Source organism: Amblyraja radiata, chromosome 18 (assembly GCF_010909765.2).
Source record: "Amblyraja radiata isolate CabotCenter1 chromosome 18, sAmbRad1.1.pri, whole genome shotgun sequence".
Taxonomy (NCBI): Eukaryota; Metazoa; Chordata; class Chondrichthyes; order Rajiformes; family Rajidae; genus Amblyraja; species Amblyraja radiata.
The window spans coordinates 41,038,127-41,056,750 of NC_045973.1; the positions used below are offsets into that span (position 1 = coordinate 41,038,127).

Below are 18,624 nucleotides of genomic sequence, written 5' to 3' on the forward strand. Positions count from 1 at the left end.
GAGGGAAAAAAATGAATTTGTAATTGAAGAACTAGTTTAGATCCATAACTGCCTATAATTTTGAAGGAGAGTACTTGCCAAAGAGAACAAGTTCCCTCATAAATTACTTCACCTTCATCAAAATAATTATTTATCGTCTGTCAATCTATGCAAGGACATTGAAACATATAAGATTGTTAAGGGCTTGGACACGCTAGAGGCAGGAAACATGTTCCTGATGTTGTGGGAGTCCAGATCCAGGGGCCACTGTTTAAGAATAAGGAGTAAGCCATTTAGAACGGAGACGAGGAAACTCTTTTTCTCACAGAGAGTGGTGAGCCTGTGGAATTCTCTGCCTCAGAGGGCGGTGGAGGCAGGTTCTCTGGATGCTTTCAAGAGAGAGCTATATAGGGCTCTTAAAAATAGCGGAGTCAGGGGATATGGGGAGAAGGCAGTAACGGGGTACTGATTGGGGATGATCAGCCATGATCACATTGAATGCTGGCTTGAAGGGCCGAATGGCCTACTCCTGCACCTATTGTCTGTTGTCTATTGTCTATTGACAGATCTATTATGCCTTTTGGTCGTAGATGTTGGATTTTGCTTGGACTATAAACAAATAATGGACTCAGTAAGAACATATTTATTAATCCGGGAACAGCATTGCCAGTGCTAAATATTAATTTGTGAGCATAGTGCGCGATTGGTTCTGTAAAATATAATAGACTGTATTCTGATAAATATGCCGTAAGTAGTGTTAAAGCTACTTGAAAACGTGCGTATACATAGTGCTACGAGGTAGGTTGGGAAATCAAGCATTCATGTGCATGTTAGAGGACCATCCAAGAGTAGGACAGCAGCAGCACACAAGCTGATGTATAGGAAGGAACTGCAGATGCTGGTTTAAATCAAAGATAGACACAAAAAACTGGAATAACTCAGAGGGTCAGACAGCATCTCTGGAGAAAAGGAATAGGTGACGTTTCAGGTCGAGACCTAAAGAAGGATCCTATTCCGTTTCTCCAGAAATGCAGTCTGACCCACTGAGTTACTCCACATTTTTGTGTCTATTATCAGCACATCTTGAGTCTGGTGATATATGCTTTCAAACATTAGTATCTTCGGCAGGGGAGCAGAGAGTAATGACTGGGATGCAAGTGGTGTTTAGTTATGTGTAGGAAAGAACTGCGGATGCTGGTTTAAATCGAAGGTAGACCCAAAATGCTGGAGTAACTCAGCAGGACCAGCAGCATCTATGGAGATGAAGATCAGAGATGCTGCCTGTCTCGCTGAGTTACTCCAGCATTTTGTGTCTGTCTTTGGTCTTTAGTTAGGATGGTTACTTTCCCAAGGTTAACAAACTTGTACCAATGGGTGCACTCCACCACTGCGCCACTCCTACAGATAGAGGTGAGTACTCCACCCTACTTCCTGAAGTCAATGACCAGCTCATTTGTTTTACTGATACATTGGGAGATGTTGTGTCCTCACATTATCCCACTATCATTTCTATCTCCTTTCTGCACTCTGTCTCATCACCTTTTCCTTGCAGATATAAAACACTGCATTTTTCTCAGTTACTTCTCCACTTGGGCATATTTGCAATGACTTCATGTGTCATCCACACCATGGTGTTCAAGAGGATTTTAGAGAGACGTATGGGTATACAGGGAATGGAGGCAAATGATTCATGTGCAGGCGGATGAGAATACTTGATCTTGGCATCAGGTTCGGCACAGACATTGTGGGCTGTAGGGCTTGTTCCTGTGCTTTACTTTTCTATGGAACTGCAGATGCTGGTTTAAAGCAAGGATAGACACGAAATGCTGGAGTAACTCAGCAGGACAAGCACCATTTCTGGAGAGAAGGAAGAGGTGATGTTTCGGGTCAAGACCCTTCTTGATCTCGACTCGAAACATCACCCCTTCCTTCTCTCCAGAGATGCTGCCTGTCCCACTGAGTTACTCCAGCAATTTATGTCTATTTTTTCTATGTTCTATGGTAATCTGGCTCATAGATGTTGAAAACCATTATCATAGTACATGTTAACACAACTTCTTATACAAGAAGCTGATACACAACAAATGGATTCAAGAATCCTTGCACTCAATTACTGATAGTGAACATAAACTTCCATTATCTAAACACTTGACAGTCATCCCAATTTCCATGCACCCGTTAAAATCTCTTCACCACAATTCCTCCAATTTAGCTGTTTTCCTCTGCTCAATGTGCAATTTAGATTGAGAGCAGGTTTATGCTAGATAGACACAAAATGCAGGAGTAACTCAGCGGGACTGGCACCATATCTTGAGAAAAGGAATGGGTGACATTTCGGGTCAAGACCCTTCTTCAGACTAGTTAGGGAAAACAGAAATGAGCATTATAGACAATGATGTAGAGAATTAAAGCACAATGAATGAAAGATATGCAAACAAGTAATGATGATAAAGGAAACAGGCCATTGTTAACTGTTTGTTGGGTGAAAACGAGAAGTTGGTGCAACTTGGTTGGGGGAGGGATAAAGAGAGAGGGAATGTCAGGGTTACTTGAAGTTATAGAAATCAATATTCATACCACTGAGCAGTAAGCTGGGAAGGAGAATTAAAGTGTCCAGCAACCGGGAGATCAGGTAGATTTAGGCGGACTGAGCAAAGGTGTTCAGCGAAACGATTGCCCAGTCTACATTTGGTCTCGCCGATGTATAAGAGTCCACATCTTGAACAATGGATATAGTAGATGAGGTTGGAGGAGGTGCAAGTGAACCTCTGCCTAACCTGAAAGGACTGTTAGGTGGTGCATCTCGTGTGGTTGCAGGGGAAGGTACTTGGGGAGGGGGTGGTTTGGATGGGAAGGGATGAGTTAACCAGGGAGTCTGCGGAATGCAGAAAGAGGTGGAGATGGGAAGATGTGACTAGTGTTGGGATCCCGTTTGAGGTGATGAAAATGTCAGAGGATTATGTGTTGTATGCGATGGCTGATGCGGTGAAAGATAAGGACTAGGGGTCTCTGTCTCTGTTATGACGAGGGGGAGGGGGAGGGGGAGGGGTAGGGCCAAATCTATGATGGGGGAGGGGAACCCCTGTTCCCTAAAGAATGAGGCCATATGCTAGGCCAGTTTAATGACATGCCATGAAGTGTATTAGGTTTATGCAGCAGCAGACTATGCATATAATTCATTGCCACACGGGAATTATATAATGCAGAAAAAAGACACAAAGTACAGGAGTAACTCAGCAGGTCAGGCAGCATCTCTGGAGAACATGGATATGTGAAGTTTCGGATGAAGACCCTTCAGTCTAAAGAAGGGGCTCGATCTGAAAGGTCAGGATCCACACACTCCCCACAAATGCTGGCAGACCCGCTGGGTTACTTAAGCACTTTGTGTCTTTCTTCCTGAACTATATAATATATCTTTCCCAGGGCAGGAGAATTTCCAAGCAACAATACACAGCAAGTGCTGGTTCTGAAATTATGCTTGCAAACAAGCTCATTTAAAGTCAAAGTTGGAATGTATTGGTTCTGCATATTTTTTATGGTTCCTAAACTTGCGAATAGAATTTAAAGTTTACTTTCATATCAAGCTTGAAGCAATTATTTGACTTGACTAAAGACATGCAATGGTTGCCCACCCATTCATTCCAAAGGCAAAACAAGTTGGCTCTCTGCACAATCTTAACCTCAAAGAGAACAAACATTTTTGATTAATATCTTCATTATGAGAAACATCCCAAATTTTTATTTTAAATGAGCCAAAAAATAATTCACCATTAATTAAAGGCTAAAATATTTGGAAAATATGGTTTCTTATTTCTTACTTCTGTGCATAATCTAACCATTTGTAATTATTGAAAAATATTAAAATGCAAGAATTTTCAAAAATATTTTCAAAATGTTATACATGTATACAGATTGCACGATAATATTTGTACTATTCTGCTATTTGGCATTCATTGCTTTATTTATTGTTATATATAGGATATATCGGGAGTATGCTTGGGGTACAGGAACAGGAAGAGCTGCTGGGAGTGGTGAACCGCTACATGGCAACACCACGAGCGGGACGGCCGTTACAGCCTAAACTGACAGCCAGCATTGACTACCTGTCCTTTAAACCACTGCAAGAACAGGTAGTCAATGAGGCGTTGGGGACTTCTACACGCCTCCTGAAAACTGCATTTCGCTCAATGTGCCTGCCGTCAACAGTCAAATCTGGGGGTTCATTGGGCAGGGTATCAGAACCCAAGAATTGAAACTGCAGCGAATATTGAAGCTCCTGACGTCGGCTATCCCCTCCTATGCTCGTTCCGTGGACGGGGTAGACATGACAACTAACCAGCAAGATACACTGGCTCTACTGTGCAACACACAGTGCGAGATTAACAACCTCCGTAAGGAAGCAATAAGACCTGCCCTCAATCCGAAATTTGTAGGACTGTGACACCGACCTCAGAACCACAGATCCTGCTATTTGGCAAGGACTTGCCCAAACAAGTCAAAGACCTGAATGAGGAATCCAAAGCATTTGGCCTCATGAGGGCAGGACCCGGAACGAGCAGAACCACTCAACTCAGACGGCAATACCCCATCGAATCCACCAGTCGACGTCAACTTCATGGGACTGGTGAAAGCTCGGGGCCCGCACACCATCCCCGGAAGCCTTTTTTAGGCCAGGGCCCAGAGCGGGCCCCATGGAAAATGCGCCACCCCCACACAGCACCACCCCGACAGACAAGGAACCAGAAACAGAAGAAATGAATACACCAATAACAATGGAGGTAGGTGGGTCTGGTTCCTACCAGTACATACAAGGTGGGGGAATTGTGCTAACAGGGGGGAGACTACACCTGTTTATGGAAGCATGGAGGACTATCACACTTGATAGTTATACACTTAACAGTATTCGAGGATACAAAATTGAATTTATTCAAGAAAACATGCCACCAGTTCAGCATGCACCCCAAAGGGGTTTTATCCTCTCACTAAAAGAAAAAACTGGAGGGACAAGCAGAACTGGTGAGGTTACTTACAAAGGGTATTATTGAGAAATCTGAACATGAACCTTTGGAATTTCAAATATATTTACCAAAACCAAAAAAGATGGTGGATGTCGCATCATCATTGACTTAACTACATTGAATACTTTTGTTAAGTATATACACTTTAAAATGGAAACATTGGTGACTGCCAAACAACTGATTTCCAAAGGATACTTTATGGCAAGCATCGATTTAAAAGATGCCTACTATTCAGTACCTATTCATAAGGATCATCGTAGATACCTAAAATTTACCTGGATGGGGCAACGATGGCAGTTCAAATCGTTGCCTAATGGTCTAACATCAGCCCCAAGACTGTTTACCAAGATATTAAAACCAGCCTTAGCACATCAACCCCAACAAGGCCACCGGACCTGACGGAGTACCAGGGCGGGTTCTGAAGCACTGCGCAGGGGAGCTGACTGCGGTGCTCACGGACCTGTTTAACACCTCCCTGCTGCAGGCCTCCGTCCCCACATGCCTCAAGACAGCCACAATCATCCCTGTGCCAAAACAATCAGCCATCAGGTCCCTCAACGACTATCGGCCAGTGGCGCTGACACCGGTGGTGATGAAGTGCTTCGAACGTCTGGTACTGGGACACTTGAAGAACAGCATCCCCCCCTCCTTAGACCACCACCAATTTGCCTATAGGGCAAACAGGTCGACGGAGGACGCAGTGTCACTGGCCCTCCACTCCACCCTGACACACCTTGACCAGCGGGACAGTTATGTGCGGATGCTATTCATAGATTATAGCTCCGCCTTTAACACCATCCCCCCCCATAAACTAGTCACTAAGCTGGACCACCTGGGCCTCAACACACACCTGAGCAGCTGGGTCCTGGACTTTCTCACCGGCCGACCACAGACTGTGCGCATGGGGAGGCAGGTCTCCTCCAGCATCACCCTGAACATCGGTGCACCACAGGGCTGTGTGTTGAGCCCCTTCCTCTTCTCCCTCTACACTCTTGACTGCAAACCCACCCACGAGGCCAACACCATATTAAAGTTTGCAGATGACACCATCGTGGTAGGCAGGATCACGAGTAACAACGAGGCCGCCTACAGGACAGAGGTAGACAACCTGGTGAGCTGGAGCCGTGAGAACAACCTGATCCTCAACGCAGCTAAAACGAAGGAGATGATCCTGGACTTCAGGAGGAGACCGAAGACCTTCGTCCATCAGCCCATCACCATTAATGGCGAGACAGTGGAGGCTGTGCAGAACATCAGGTACCTCGGGGTCAACATCAGCCACGACCTGACCTGGACCGTCAACATCACGGCGACGGCCAAGAAAGGACTTCAAAGGCTTCACTTCCTGAGGTGCTTGAAGAGGGCACGTCTCCCACAACAGCTGCTGGTGAGCTTCTACAGGTCAGCCATCGAGTCAGTTCTTACATACTGCATCACAGTATGGTACTCTGGCTGCACCGCAGAGAACAGGAAAGCTCTCCAACGCGTCATTAAGACTGCTGAGAGGATCACTGGCACCCAGCTCCCCAGTCTGGAGGACATCTACCGGACCCGCTGCATCCGGAGGGTCAAGGGCATCATTAGAGACAGCACACACCCTGGACACTGTCTCTTCACCCTCCTGCCCTCAGGAAGACGATATAGGACACTGAGCGCCCGCACGACAAGACTGAAAAACAGCTTCTACCATAGAGCTGTGACACTACTGAACTCTACCCCCCTCCCACACTGATTCCCCCCCTCTCACACACCCGCCCATACTCCTGTATGTTTATGTTTATAGTCTAAATTTTTTAATAGTTCTTTTTTTAAACGTATTTTTATATTCATATTCCTGTGCAGCTGGAGGATTGCTCCAACAAAATTTCGTTGTCTCGTACAATGACAATAAAGATTATTATTATTATTATTAAGAAAACAAAAACATATTGTCATGGCATATCTTGATGATATTTTGATATTTAGCTGTCTTAGCTACTAGACATTTATTTGAAACCTTGGGTTTTGTCATACATCCAGATAAATCTAAGCTGACGCCATCCACAACTATGGACTATCTGGGATTCACAATTAACTCAGTCCACATGTCTGTAACATTGCCAAAAGAGAAATCAGCAGAATTGGCACAAACGTGTAACAAATTCATGGTTAACAATCGACTAACCATCTGACAAGTGGCAAGGGTAATTGGGAAAATAGTAGCAGCATTTCCAGCTACCCAGTTTGGACCTTTGCACTATCAAAACTTACAAAGAGCAAAGGTGCAAGCGTTAAAACGACATGCAGGTCATTTTGACCGAACCATGAAATTGCCCATTGAAGCAATATCTGAGTTACAATGGTGGATAGAGAACATTTGGCATAGTTCCAGTCCTATCATCATCAATAACCCAACATTAACTATACAAACAGATGCCAGTGCTCAAGGCTGGGGAGCAACTAATACCATATCCAGCACAGGTGGTAGATGGACTAATCTAGAATCATCACTACTACAGACACTGGGCATAAACTATTTGGAAATGTTGGGTGCGTTCTATGGTTTAAAAGCATATTGTACAAATATGCTCCATTTGCATGTTCGTTTGCAGATTGATAATACCACAGTGGTGGCCTATATTTACCATATGGGCGGGATAAAATCGATATCATGTGACAATTTGGTCAACACAATCTGGCAATGGTGGTTCGATAAACATATTTGGCTATCAGCAACTTACCTACCAGGTAAGCGAAATACAGCGGCAGACACCAGGTCACGCAAGTTTAATGATAACACCGAATGGATGTTAAACCCCAAAGTATTTGCTGAAATTACAAAGCAATATGGCACACCAGATATCGATCTCTTTGCATCCCGACTGAATCACCAGGTACCGATGTATGTCGTTTGGGAACCAGACCCTGAGGCAGCGGCGATGAATGCATTCGCGCTGGACTGGGGGAACTATTTTTTCTATGCCTTTCCCCCCTTCTGCCTCATCAGTCGGGTACTACGCAAAATACAGATGGACTCTGCTTCAGGCATTTTGGTAGTACCCGACTGGCCTACACAGCCATGGTTCCCAGTGGTCCTTGACAGGGTCATTGAAACACCAATGGCCATTCCCAGTGGACCAGATCTACTGATTCACCCAGTATCAGGCGAAAGTCACCCATGCCATGACAGGATTAACCTACTGGGTTGCAGATTCTAAAAAGACCTTTGCTGGACCTGGGATTATCAAACAGGACCATGGACACAATGACAGCATCTCACCGACTTTCCACCAAGAAACAATACCTCTCGAGCATAAGAAAATGGGAAACATACTGCTCGAGAACAGGGACAACCTACTCATCAACCACCATAACAAATGTACTGGAGTTCCTGGCCAGCCTTCACCATGATGAAGGTCTGAGCTATAGCGCTATCAATTGTGCTAGAAGTGCACTGTCAGCCTACCGAAGACAGGCACCAGGACAACAGGCCATAGGGTCTCATCCGCTGGTGATCAAATTAATGAGAGGGATCTTCAATTCAAATCCCCCAAGACCTAGGTACACCAAGATCTGGGATGTCAGTGTTGTCCTGACATACCTAAGGGGATGGTCACCAGCCAGATCCCTCACTCTGGAACAGCTAACCCGAAAACAGTCATGCTGATGGCGCTAGTCTCAGCACAAAGGGTCCAGTCCCTTCACTTACTCAGACTGGACAACATGGTCATAACACCAGACCAAATAACATTCACCATTCAGGAGCTGGTAAAACAGAGCAGACCAGGAACTTCAGGTCTTATTATGGAATTCTGGGCGTGCCCACCTGACCCCCGTTTATGTGTCATGACTCATTTGCTGTTATACATCAACACAACTAAAGATTCCCGAGGGAGAGAAAAAGCTCTATGGGTCAGCCACAAAAAACCACATGGTCGGGTGTCGAGCCAAACCATCTCTAGATGGCTCAAACAGGTACTGGGAGCTGCTGGAGTGGATACTGACATTTACACATCTCACTCCACCAGGGCAGCATCCACGTCGGCGGCTAAAAGAATGGACGTGCCATTAGACCACATCCTGGCAACAGCGGGGTGGTCCATGTAGAGAACCTTTCAAACGTTCTACGACAAGCCGTTAGCAGAACCTGTTTTATTTGCAGAAAGAATTTTGGACTCTGCAAACATATAATTTAAGCCCGGGGGAGCATTATTTTTCGTTGTAATTGTTTTCAAATAAATACCATTATTGGTTTATAAACAGATTCATGGTTGATTACGATAACATACTTCCTCCTTTGGATGACTTCGGCAGCGAGTGAAGTGTGAACTGTTACACGGTTTGAAATCACAGAGCTTTAAAATCTTCACGTAGTCACTCACGTGACTCCGAAGTAAAATAGTAAGATTTAACGAGAACTTACCAGTTTGAAGTTTGATCTGTATTTTATGAGGAGTTACGATGAGGGATTACGTGCCCTCCACTCCCACCCTCAATTATAGAGATCAATGGTAACTTAGTTCTCCTTATCTTTACTATGTTTATTTCAATTATTGTGTTGTTTCTGTGATTCCACACCGCTGCTTTGAAGTATGTCGCACATGCGTGCTGGACGGGGTCTTCACGTAATCCCTCATCGTAACTCCTCATAAAATACAGATCAAACTTCAAACTGGTAAGTTCTCGTTTAATCTTACTATTATATACTGACAACACCACATGTTGATCGCGTTCATCAAACGTGGATAACGGGTTCTAAGGTGGTCATACATCTGCCAGTTAAGGAGTTTTCCCTTCCTCTCTGGTAGAAGGCATTTGAGATAATTACTTCACTGGAACTTGCTTCTTTAGACAAAATATTTGAAAGCATATATTTCAATAAATATATAATGCGCAATTAAGTGTTGTTTTGGTATTTCACCTCGTTTCTTGCGTTACAGGAGGAGGAGAAGGAGGAATAATCATAAAGAGAACTCTTTCAATTTGCTCTTTTTCCAATGAGCATAGGGATTATTTTCTCATCACAGAAAGCAATCACAATGTTTGGATCCAGGACCACACACCCACAAGTTTTGGGCAGAAATACGGACAGAAACTTAAGTCAACCTACCTGACCTCCCGGTGGCTCAGCACTTCAACTCCCCCTCCCATTCCCAATCCGACCTCTCTGTCCTGGGTCCATTGCCAGAGTGAGCAACATCGGAAATTGGAGGAACAGCACCTCATATTCTGCTTGGGGAGCCTGCATCCGGCGGGCATGAACATTGAATTCTCCCAATTTTGTTAGCCCTTGCTGTCTCCTCCCCTTCCTTAGCCCTCGAGCTGTTTCCTCCCATCCCCCAGCCCTCGGGCTCCTCCTCCTCCTTTTTCCTTCCTTCTCCCCGCCACTCCCTATCAGTCTGAAGAAGGGTTTCGGCCCAAAACGTTACCTATTTCCTTCGCTCCATAGACGCTGCTGCACCCGCTGAGTTTCTCCAGCATTTTTGTGTACCTTAGAAACTTAAGTTACCTGGGCAGTAACTGAAGGATATATCACAACCAAGAATAAATTTTATAGCGCACACTTCAATAACCATGGTAGTCATGGTCACGCATGTCCACAGCTTCTTTGCCTATGCTCTATTTGAGCTAAATAAATAAGTATTTGTGCATATCACAATAAATCTCTTGAACAAAGGGACTTTCTCCAATATACAGTGGCTTGCAAAAGTTTTCATACCCCTTGAACTTTTCCACATTTTGTCACGTTACAACCACAAACGTAAATGTATTTTATTGGGATTTTATGTGATAGACCAACACAAAGTGGTGCATAATTGTGAAGTGGAAGGAAAATGATACATGGTTTTCAAATATTTTTACAAATAAAAAACTGAAAAGTGTGGCATGCAAAAGTATTCAGCCCCCCTGAGTCAATACTTTGTAGAACCACCTTTTGCTGCAATTACAGCTGCAAGTCTTTTGGGGTATGTCTCTACCAGCTTTGCACATCTAGAGACTGAAATTTTTGCCCATTCTTCTTTGCAAAATAGCTCTAGCTCAGTCAGATTGGATGGAGAGTGTCTGTGAACAGCAATTTTCAAGTCTTGCCAGAGATTCTCAATTGGATTTAGGTCTGGACTTTGATTGGGCCATTCTAACACATGAATATGCTTTGATCTAAACCATTCCATTGTAGCTCTGGCTGTATGTTTAGGGTCGTTGTCCTGCTGGAAGGTGAACCTCCGCCCCAGTCTCAAGTCTTTTGCAGACTCTAACAGGTTTTCTTCCAAGATTGCCCTGTATTTGGCTCCATCCATCTTCCCATCAACTCTGACCAGCTTCCCTGTCCCTGCTGAAGAAAAGCATCCCCACAGCATGATGCTGCCACCACCATGTTTCACAGTGGGGATGGTGTGTTCAGGGTGATGTGCAGTGTTAGTTTTCCGCCACACATAGCGTTTTGCATTTAGGCCAAAACCTTCAATTTTGGTCTCATCTGACCAGAGCACCTTCCTCCACATGTTTGCTGTGTCCCCCACATGGCTTGTGGCAAACTGCAAACGGGACTTCTTATGGCTTTTTTTCAAAAATGGCTTTCTTCTTGCCACTCTTCCATAAAGACCCGATTTGTGGCGTGCACGACTAATAGTTGTCCTGTGGACAGATTCTCCCACCTGAGCTGTGGATCTCTGCAGCTCCTCCAGAGTTACCATGGGCCTCTTGACTGCTTCTCTGATCAGTGCTCTCCCAGTTTAGGTGGACGGCCATGTCTTGGTAGGTTTGCAGTTGTGCCATACTCTTTCCATTTTCGGATGATGGATTGAACAGTGCTCCGTGAGATGTTCAAAGCTTGGGATATTTGTTTATAACCTAACCCTGCTTTAAACTTCTCCACAACTTTATCCCTGGCCTGTCTGGTGTGTTCCTTGGGCTTCATGATGCTGTTTGTTCACTACTGTTCTCTAACAAACCTCTGAGGCCTTCACAGAACAGCTGTATTTATACTGAGATTAGATTACACACAAGTGGACTCTATTTACTAATTAGGTGACTTCTGAAGGCAATTGGTTGCACTGGATTTTATTTAGGGGTATCAGAGTAAAGGGGGCTGAATACTTTTGCACGCCACACTTTTCAGTTTTTTATTTGTAAAAAAATTTGAAAACCATGTATCATTTTCCTTCCACTTCACAATTATGCACCACTTTGTGTTGGTCTATCACATAAAATCCCAATAAAATACATTTACGTTTGTGGTTGTAACGTGACAAAATGTGGAAAAGTTCAAGGGGTATGAAAACTTTTGCAAGCCACTGTAAATCAGTATGCACTTAGTGAATAGCCCTGAGCCTTGTTTAGTCTCTGGAATAAGTGTATTCATTCTCATCTCAACCCTGAGAAGTAGTAAGGCAGGCTTGCACTAGTTGTAGGATTCTTCAGAATGGCTACTCAAGACCAAAGGGTAAATGATTCACCAAACTCAAATGGAGATTCTGTTAAGATCTTATCCATTGGTCAAGTAACATCTTTAATGAATGGCCAATTTAAGCCTTCAGATAATCATTCTGTTGCCTGAATGTTACGAAACTTCCAATGATGTTGACGGTGGTATCTTCTCTATCGACAAGCGAGTGCAGGGTTGCTTGTCTCCTTTGGTTGTGTATCGGATTCTTAGGCAAGAAGTGTGAAATTGTGTTCATATGTACAATGGCAAAGATTTTTTACATCTGTGGGCCAGATTACCATGGCATGGAAAGCACAAGAAGTCACTGCAGCTATGTCCAAGAGATAAGTAAAGGGCCTGTCCCACTTGTGCGTCATTTGCGCGTCATTTACGCAACATAATTTACGCATCACGACGCACGACGTGCGTGTCGTGACACACGATGCGCGCATGGCGTGCATTACACGCGCAAGGCACGTTGTGAGGCATGGTGGCGTAGGCAGTGACGCGCGGTCGCGCGTGGCGCCCCAGGATTTTGGGATTCAGGGGCATCTATCGATGTATTTGTATCAACCATGGCTGCCTCTTAAATCCCCAAACCTCCTCAAATATGTGTCAGCCAGAGGTGTTCCTTCCCTTGTTTAGTCCACCTCTTACTTATAAGAAACATATACGATACTCTGCAGCAGTGCTTAATTTCTTTACTTTTGTTTAATTTAGTTTAGTTTATTGTCACGTGTACTGTGGTACGGTGAAAAGTTTTCGTTGCGTGCTATCCAGTCAGCAGAAAGTCAATACATGTTTACAATCGATCAATTTTCAGTGTAAAGATACATGATAAGGGAATAATATTTAGTGAAGAAATGTTGCTGCAGAGTAGAGATTTGAGAGTGTGGATAGACACAAAATGCTGGAGTAACTCAGCAAGCCAGGCAGCATCTCTGGAGAGAAGGAAAGGGTGATGTTTTGGGTCGAGACCCTTTTTCAGACTCAAGAGTGTGGAGCGATTGTAATATGTGATTGTAGATCTGCTTCTGTGACAAGAATAAAAATAGTTGCCTGGGTTGGACGCCATCTTGGAAGCAGATTCCCTCCAATTAAATAGCAATTTGCCTCTGGGAAATGAGATTTTATGCTAGCAGCTTGCCTCAAGCTGTGAAGATGTGGAGCGGCTCAGAAAGTGAAAAGGTTATTTGTTGACTCCACAGTGTGGCCATTCCCCGCGTGTCGTCCTGCTCAGCTCCTGCCTGCTTCCTGCTAGGAGATGAAAAATAACTCCCAAAAACTTTCTTTGTCTTTAGCTGAAGGTACAACATTTATATTTACGTACCTTCTTTGATTGTTTTGATTCCCTTTGTAATCATCCGATTTGATGATTGCGTTTTTCCACGTGTCAACTTGATTGATTTATTTGCCTTTAGATCTGCACAGATTTTCCTGACAGTGAACAACCAATCACATGATAGTTAGAGTGTCATTTAAATCGTGCACATTACAATATGACAGATTTATTAGTAGGTGTGAAATTTTACGTGCGTATTTTAAGGTTTTTTATAATGCTGTAGGTAACTATTGCCCACGGTAACTTCTACCAACCATGTATATTACTTGCAAAACATAACATCACATGATATAAAATTATCAGATATCAGGGTTCAAGTTCATTACAATCTGCATGTGATTTATTGAAACAGTTATATGTTTATACAGCTGCTTATACAGTTTCAGCCAAACGGTGATATTGACAACTATGATAATATGGTAATAATCACGGAAAGCAGAGTCTCGGAAAGGAGACAGCCCAGATGGCGTCCTGGGATGGGTTCTGAAGTCCTGCGCCGATCAACTGGCTATAATCTTTGCCGATATCTTCAACCTCTCACTTCAATGGTCTACTGTCCCCATCTCCTTCAAGGAAACCTTCATCATTTGCCCCCAGATAGGTAAAGCTGCCACCTACTCGCCCTAACCTCAGCCATATTGAAGTGCTTTGAAAGATTGGCTATGGCCACCAGTCCCCTGGAGAACTTATACCCCTTGAGATATGCATGCAGGAACAAATAGGTCTACAGAGGAAGCCATCCCCCTTGCACTACATTGAGCACTGAATCACCTTGACAAGAAGAACTGGGTGTCAGGATGCTATTCATTGATAACAGCGCAACCTCCAGCACCATAATCATAAGGTTATAATGTCATAAGTGATAGGCGTAGAAATAGGCCATTCGGCACGTCAAGTCTACTCCGCCATTCAATCATGGCTGATCTATCTCTCCCTCCTAACCCCATTCTCCTGCCGTCTCCCCATAACCTCTGACCCCTGTACTAATCAAGAATCTATCTATCTCTGCCTTAAATATATCAACTGACTTGGCCTCCACAGCCTTCTGTGGCAAAGAATTCTGCAGATTCACCACCCTCTGACAAAATTAATTCTTCATCTCCTTCCTAAAAGAGCGTCCTTTAATTCTAAGGCTATGACCTGTAGTCCTAGACTCTCCCACTAGTGGAAACATCCTCTCCACCTCCATTCTATCCAAGCCTTTCAGTATTCTAATATTGATACTAATACTGAACCCAAGAATGAGGGGTGACCTCATTGAAACTTACCGAATACTGAAAGGCTTGGACCTTGGCCTACATCTGGCTTCTGGACTCTCTGACTAACAGACCTCAGTCGATTAATACTGATCATAACATTTCCTCCGTCCTGACCCTCAACACTGCTGGTCCTCAGGGTTACGTACTCTGACCCCTACTCTACACACCTATAAATGGTTCCATGACGATTTTCTTGATCGTCTACATTTGCACAATAGAAAGTGCTCTGATAGGATGTATCACAGCCAGGTATGGCAACTACTCAGCTCTTGGCCATCTTAGTTTAGTTTAGTTTAGAGATACAGCATGGAAACAGGTTCTTTGGCCCAGAGTCCATGCCTGTAAGAAATTACGGTTGTGGGATGTAGACAGAAATAATCACAGGTTTCAGTCAAGCAGTTGCCAGTATGGGTCTTTATTATTTTACAAAAGTACACTGTGCAAAACTCCAACACATATTCACGAGACTGATAAGATATGCACATGACTCAAATCACACCATCTAGTACTCATTTCTTAAAGGTACACTTACCATTATACACACTACAACTCCGACCTGCAATCACCTGCACACTAGTTGTTTCCTACACACTAGGGACAATTAACAGAAGTCAATTAACCTACAAACCTGCACATCTTTGGAATGTGGGTAGAAACCGGAGCACCCGGAGAAAACCTACACTGTCACAGGAAGAATGCACAAACTCCTTACAGACAGCACCCGTAGTCAGGATTGAACCCGGGTCTCTGGCGCTGTAAGTCAGTAACACTATCCCTACGCTAATGTGCCGCCCATCTGAACTTGCAAAGAGTGGTGAACACAGCCGGTCCATCACAAGATTGTCACTTTCTTCCATCCAGTCCATTTTCACAGTGTGTTGCATCAGGGTGGCTGGAAGTATCTTCAAAGATGCTTACCACACAGGCCTTACCTTTTCATCTTCTACCTTTTGGGAGGAGATACACGAGCTTGAAGCCCCAGCCAGAGTTAAGAACAACTTTTTCGCCACTGCTATCAGACTCCTGAACTAATCGCTTCTTTCACACCCATTTCCCACAGATGCTGCCATGCTCTTAGGCCCCCCTCAGTCTTGGCTGACCATGGGTGTCTCCAGGGTTGGAGGACACCAGTGCATGACCTTGTTTAACGTGGGGAGACTGGTGCACAGACAGCCACCACACGGTCCTTGACAGATCCAGTGGCATGGAATCCAAGACAACCGGAGACCCGTTTCTGCTGCAGCCTTCGTCTGCCTTCCCAGCCATTGTGACGCTCCACTAAGGTCAGCCATCATCCTCCGCCTGTTCCACCGTTGAGGTCTTGGTTGGATTGCTCTTGGTCAGAGTCCTCCCCCTCGACCTTACCGCCAGGGGTGGCGCTGCCAGGAGCACAGCTCCAGATGGCATAGCTCTCAGGATCTCAGGTTCACACAAGCTTCTCTACCACGACTCATCATTGTTTTATTATTATATCTACCTTTAACAGAAAAGGTTGTGAGGGAATCTTATCAATTAATTTAGAATCATTTAGAACCTAGGCAGAGTTTACTTTAGTTGAGTTCACAGATACAGTGAGGAAACAGTCCCTTCGGCCCATCGAATCTGCGCCAACCAGCGATTCTCGCACATTACACTATCCTACACACACTAGGGACAATTTTTATTTATACCAAGTCAATTAACCTACAAACCCTTACGTCTTTGGTGTGTGGGAGGAAATCGAAGATCTCGGAGAAAACACATGTGGTCATGGGGAGAAAGTACAAACTCCGTACGGTAAAGCACCCGTAGACGGGATCGAACCCGTGTTTCTGGCGCTGAAACTGTACCGCTGCGCCACTTTGTCGCCCCAAAGTATAGAGGATCTGTTCCTATTAATAAGAGGGCCAAGAATAAGGGGATGTGGCTTAGCAAACGAATGAGAAGGAAAAACCTTCACATCGCAATTGTTTTGGGTCTGTAATGCATTGTAACTGATAATAGTGGACGTAGGCCATAAAACATAGGGGCAGAATTAGGCCATTCAGCCCATCCTTCCCCCCCCCCCCTCCACCCCATAACCTTTGATGCCCTTGCAAATCAAGACCCTGTCAATCTCCATCTTCAAAATACCCAATATTTGGACTCCACAGCCGTCAATGGCAATTCCACTGATTCATCACCCTCTGGCTAAATAAATTCCTCCACATCTCCTTTTGAGGATTCTTGTATTCTGATGCTGTGCCCTCTGGTTCTAAATCCTCCCATTACTGGAAACATCCTTTCCCTGTCTACTCTATCTAGGCCTTTCATTGACCGGTAGTTTTCAATGAGATCTAAACTCTAGTGAGTACAGGCCCAGAGCCTTCAAACTCTCCTCATACATTAACTCAATCGTCCCCGGAATCATTCTTGTAAACCTCCTCTGAACATCGCCAAAACCAACCAACTTCCTCAGGTATGAGGCCCAAAATTGCTCACAATATTTCAAATGTTGCCTCATCAGTACTTAATAACGCCTCCATATACATCCTTGCTTTTATATTGTACAATTGGATTGGCCTTCCTTACCGCCAACTCAACCTGCAGATTAACCTTTTTGGAATCCTGCACCAGAACTCCCGTCCCTTTGCACCTCTGATTTCTGAATCCACTCTCCATTTAGAAAGTAGTCTACTTCTTTATTTCATCTACCAAAGTTCATGACCGTATACATCGCCACACTGTATTCCATTTGTCATTTCTATCTCCAAACCTGTCCAAGCCCTTCTGCAGCCTCCCTGCTTCCTCAACACTAGGTACCCCTCCACCTATCTTCACATTATCCGCAAACATGGCCAGAAAACGAAAATGTCAAAACTCGGATAAACTGCATGGTCCGCGGGTGTTGGAGAGTCGGGGCTGAGGGAGGGATGAGAGCAGAACCAGCGGCGGGAACAGATGCGGGGAGCCGGGATTGGCGAGTGTTTGCGGGGACAGATGCGGGGAGCCGGCGCTGTCGAGTGTTTGCGGGGCTGCTGAGTCTCTCTCGCTGCAGCTCCGGCCATGGAGCAGCTCCAGTGCGAGAGTCCCAGGCCGCGGAGCCGTCGGAAGCATTGCGCCGCTGCCGCCCGAGTCTCTGTGCCAAAGGGACAGACTCTCAAAGGGAGGTGGAGCGAGAGAGGGGACGGAGACAGGGAGACAGTGGGGAGAGAGCGAGGGGAGAGACAGAGGGGAGAGACAGAGGGGGAGTGAATGGAGAGAGAGAGAGAAGAGGGATGGGGGGGGAGAGAGAGAGGTAGGGGAGAGTATGGGGGGTGAGTGAGGTGGGAGAGAAGGGGAAGAGAGAAAGGGGTGAGAGGGAGAAGAAGAGGGAAGAGAGAGAGGGGGTGGAGAGGGTGGGAGAGAGAGGGGGAAGAGAGATAGATGGTAAAAGAGAGAGGGGGAAGAGGGAGAGAGGGGGAAAGAGAGAAACGGGGGGAAGAGAGAGAGATGGGGGAGGCAAAGAAAGAGGAGATAGAGACAGAGGAGAAAGAGAGAGGGGAGAGAGAGCAAGGGGGAGAGTGAGGAGGGAGGGAGAAATGGGGGAGAGAGAGGGAGAGAAAGGAGGAGAGAGAGATGAGAGAGAGGGGGAAGAGAGAGAGACAGAGAGGGGGGAGAGAG

The 18,624-nt window shown here is 45.0% G+C and overlaps 1 protein-coding gene across 1 annotated transcript in view; it reads right to left on the minus strand.

Moving 5' to 3' along the window:
• Nucleotides 1–13,654: 13,654 nt before the first annotated feature.
• The window catches only part of LOC116983439 (uncharacterized protein KIAA1257-like), a 39,511-nt gene continuing 34,541 nt past the window's right edge, over nt 13,655–18,624 (minus strand). Inside the window, exon 7 of the mRNA XM_033037217.1 lies at nt 13,655–13,839. Coding sequence (XP_032893108.1) covers nt 13,725–13,839 — 115 coding nt within the window. The 3' untranslated portion in view covers nt 13,655–13,724. The remainder of the gene's footprint in view (nt 13,840–18,624) is intronic.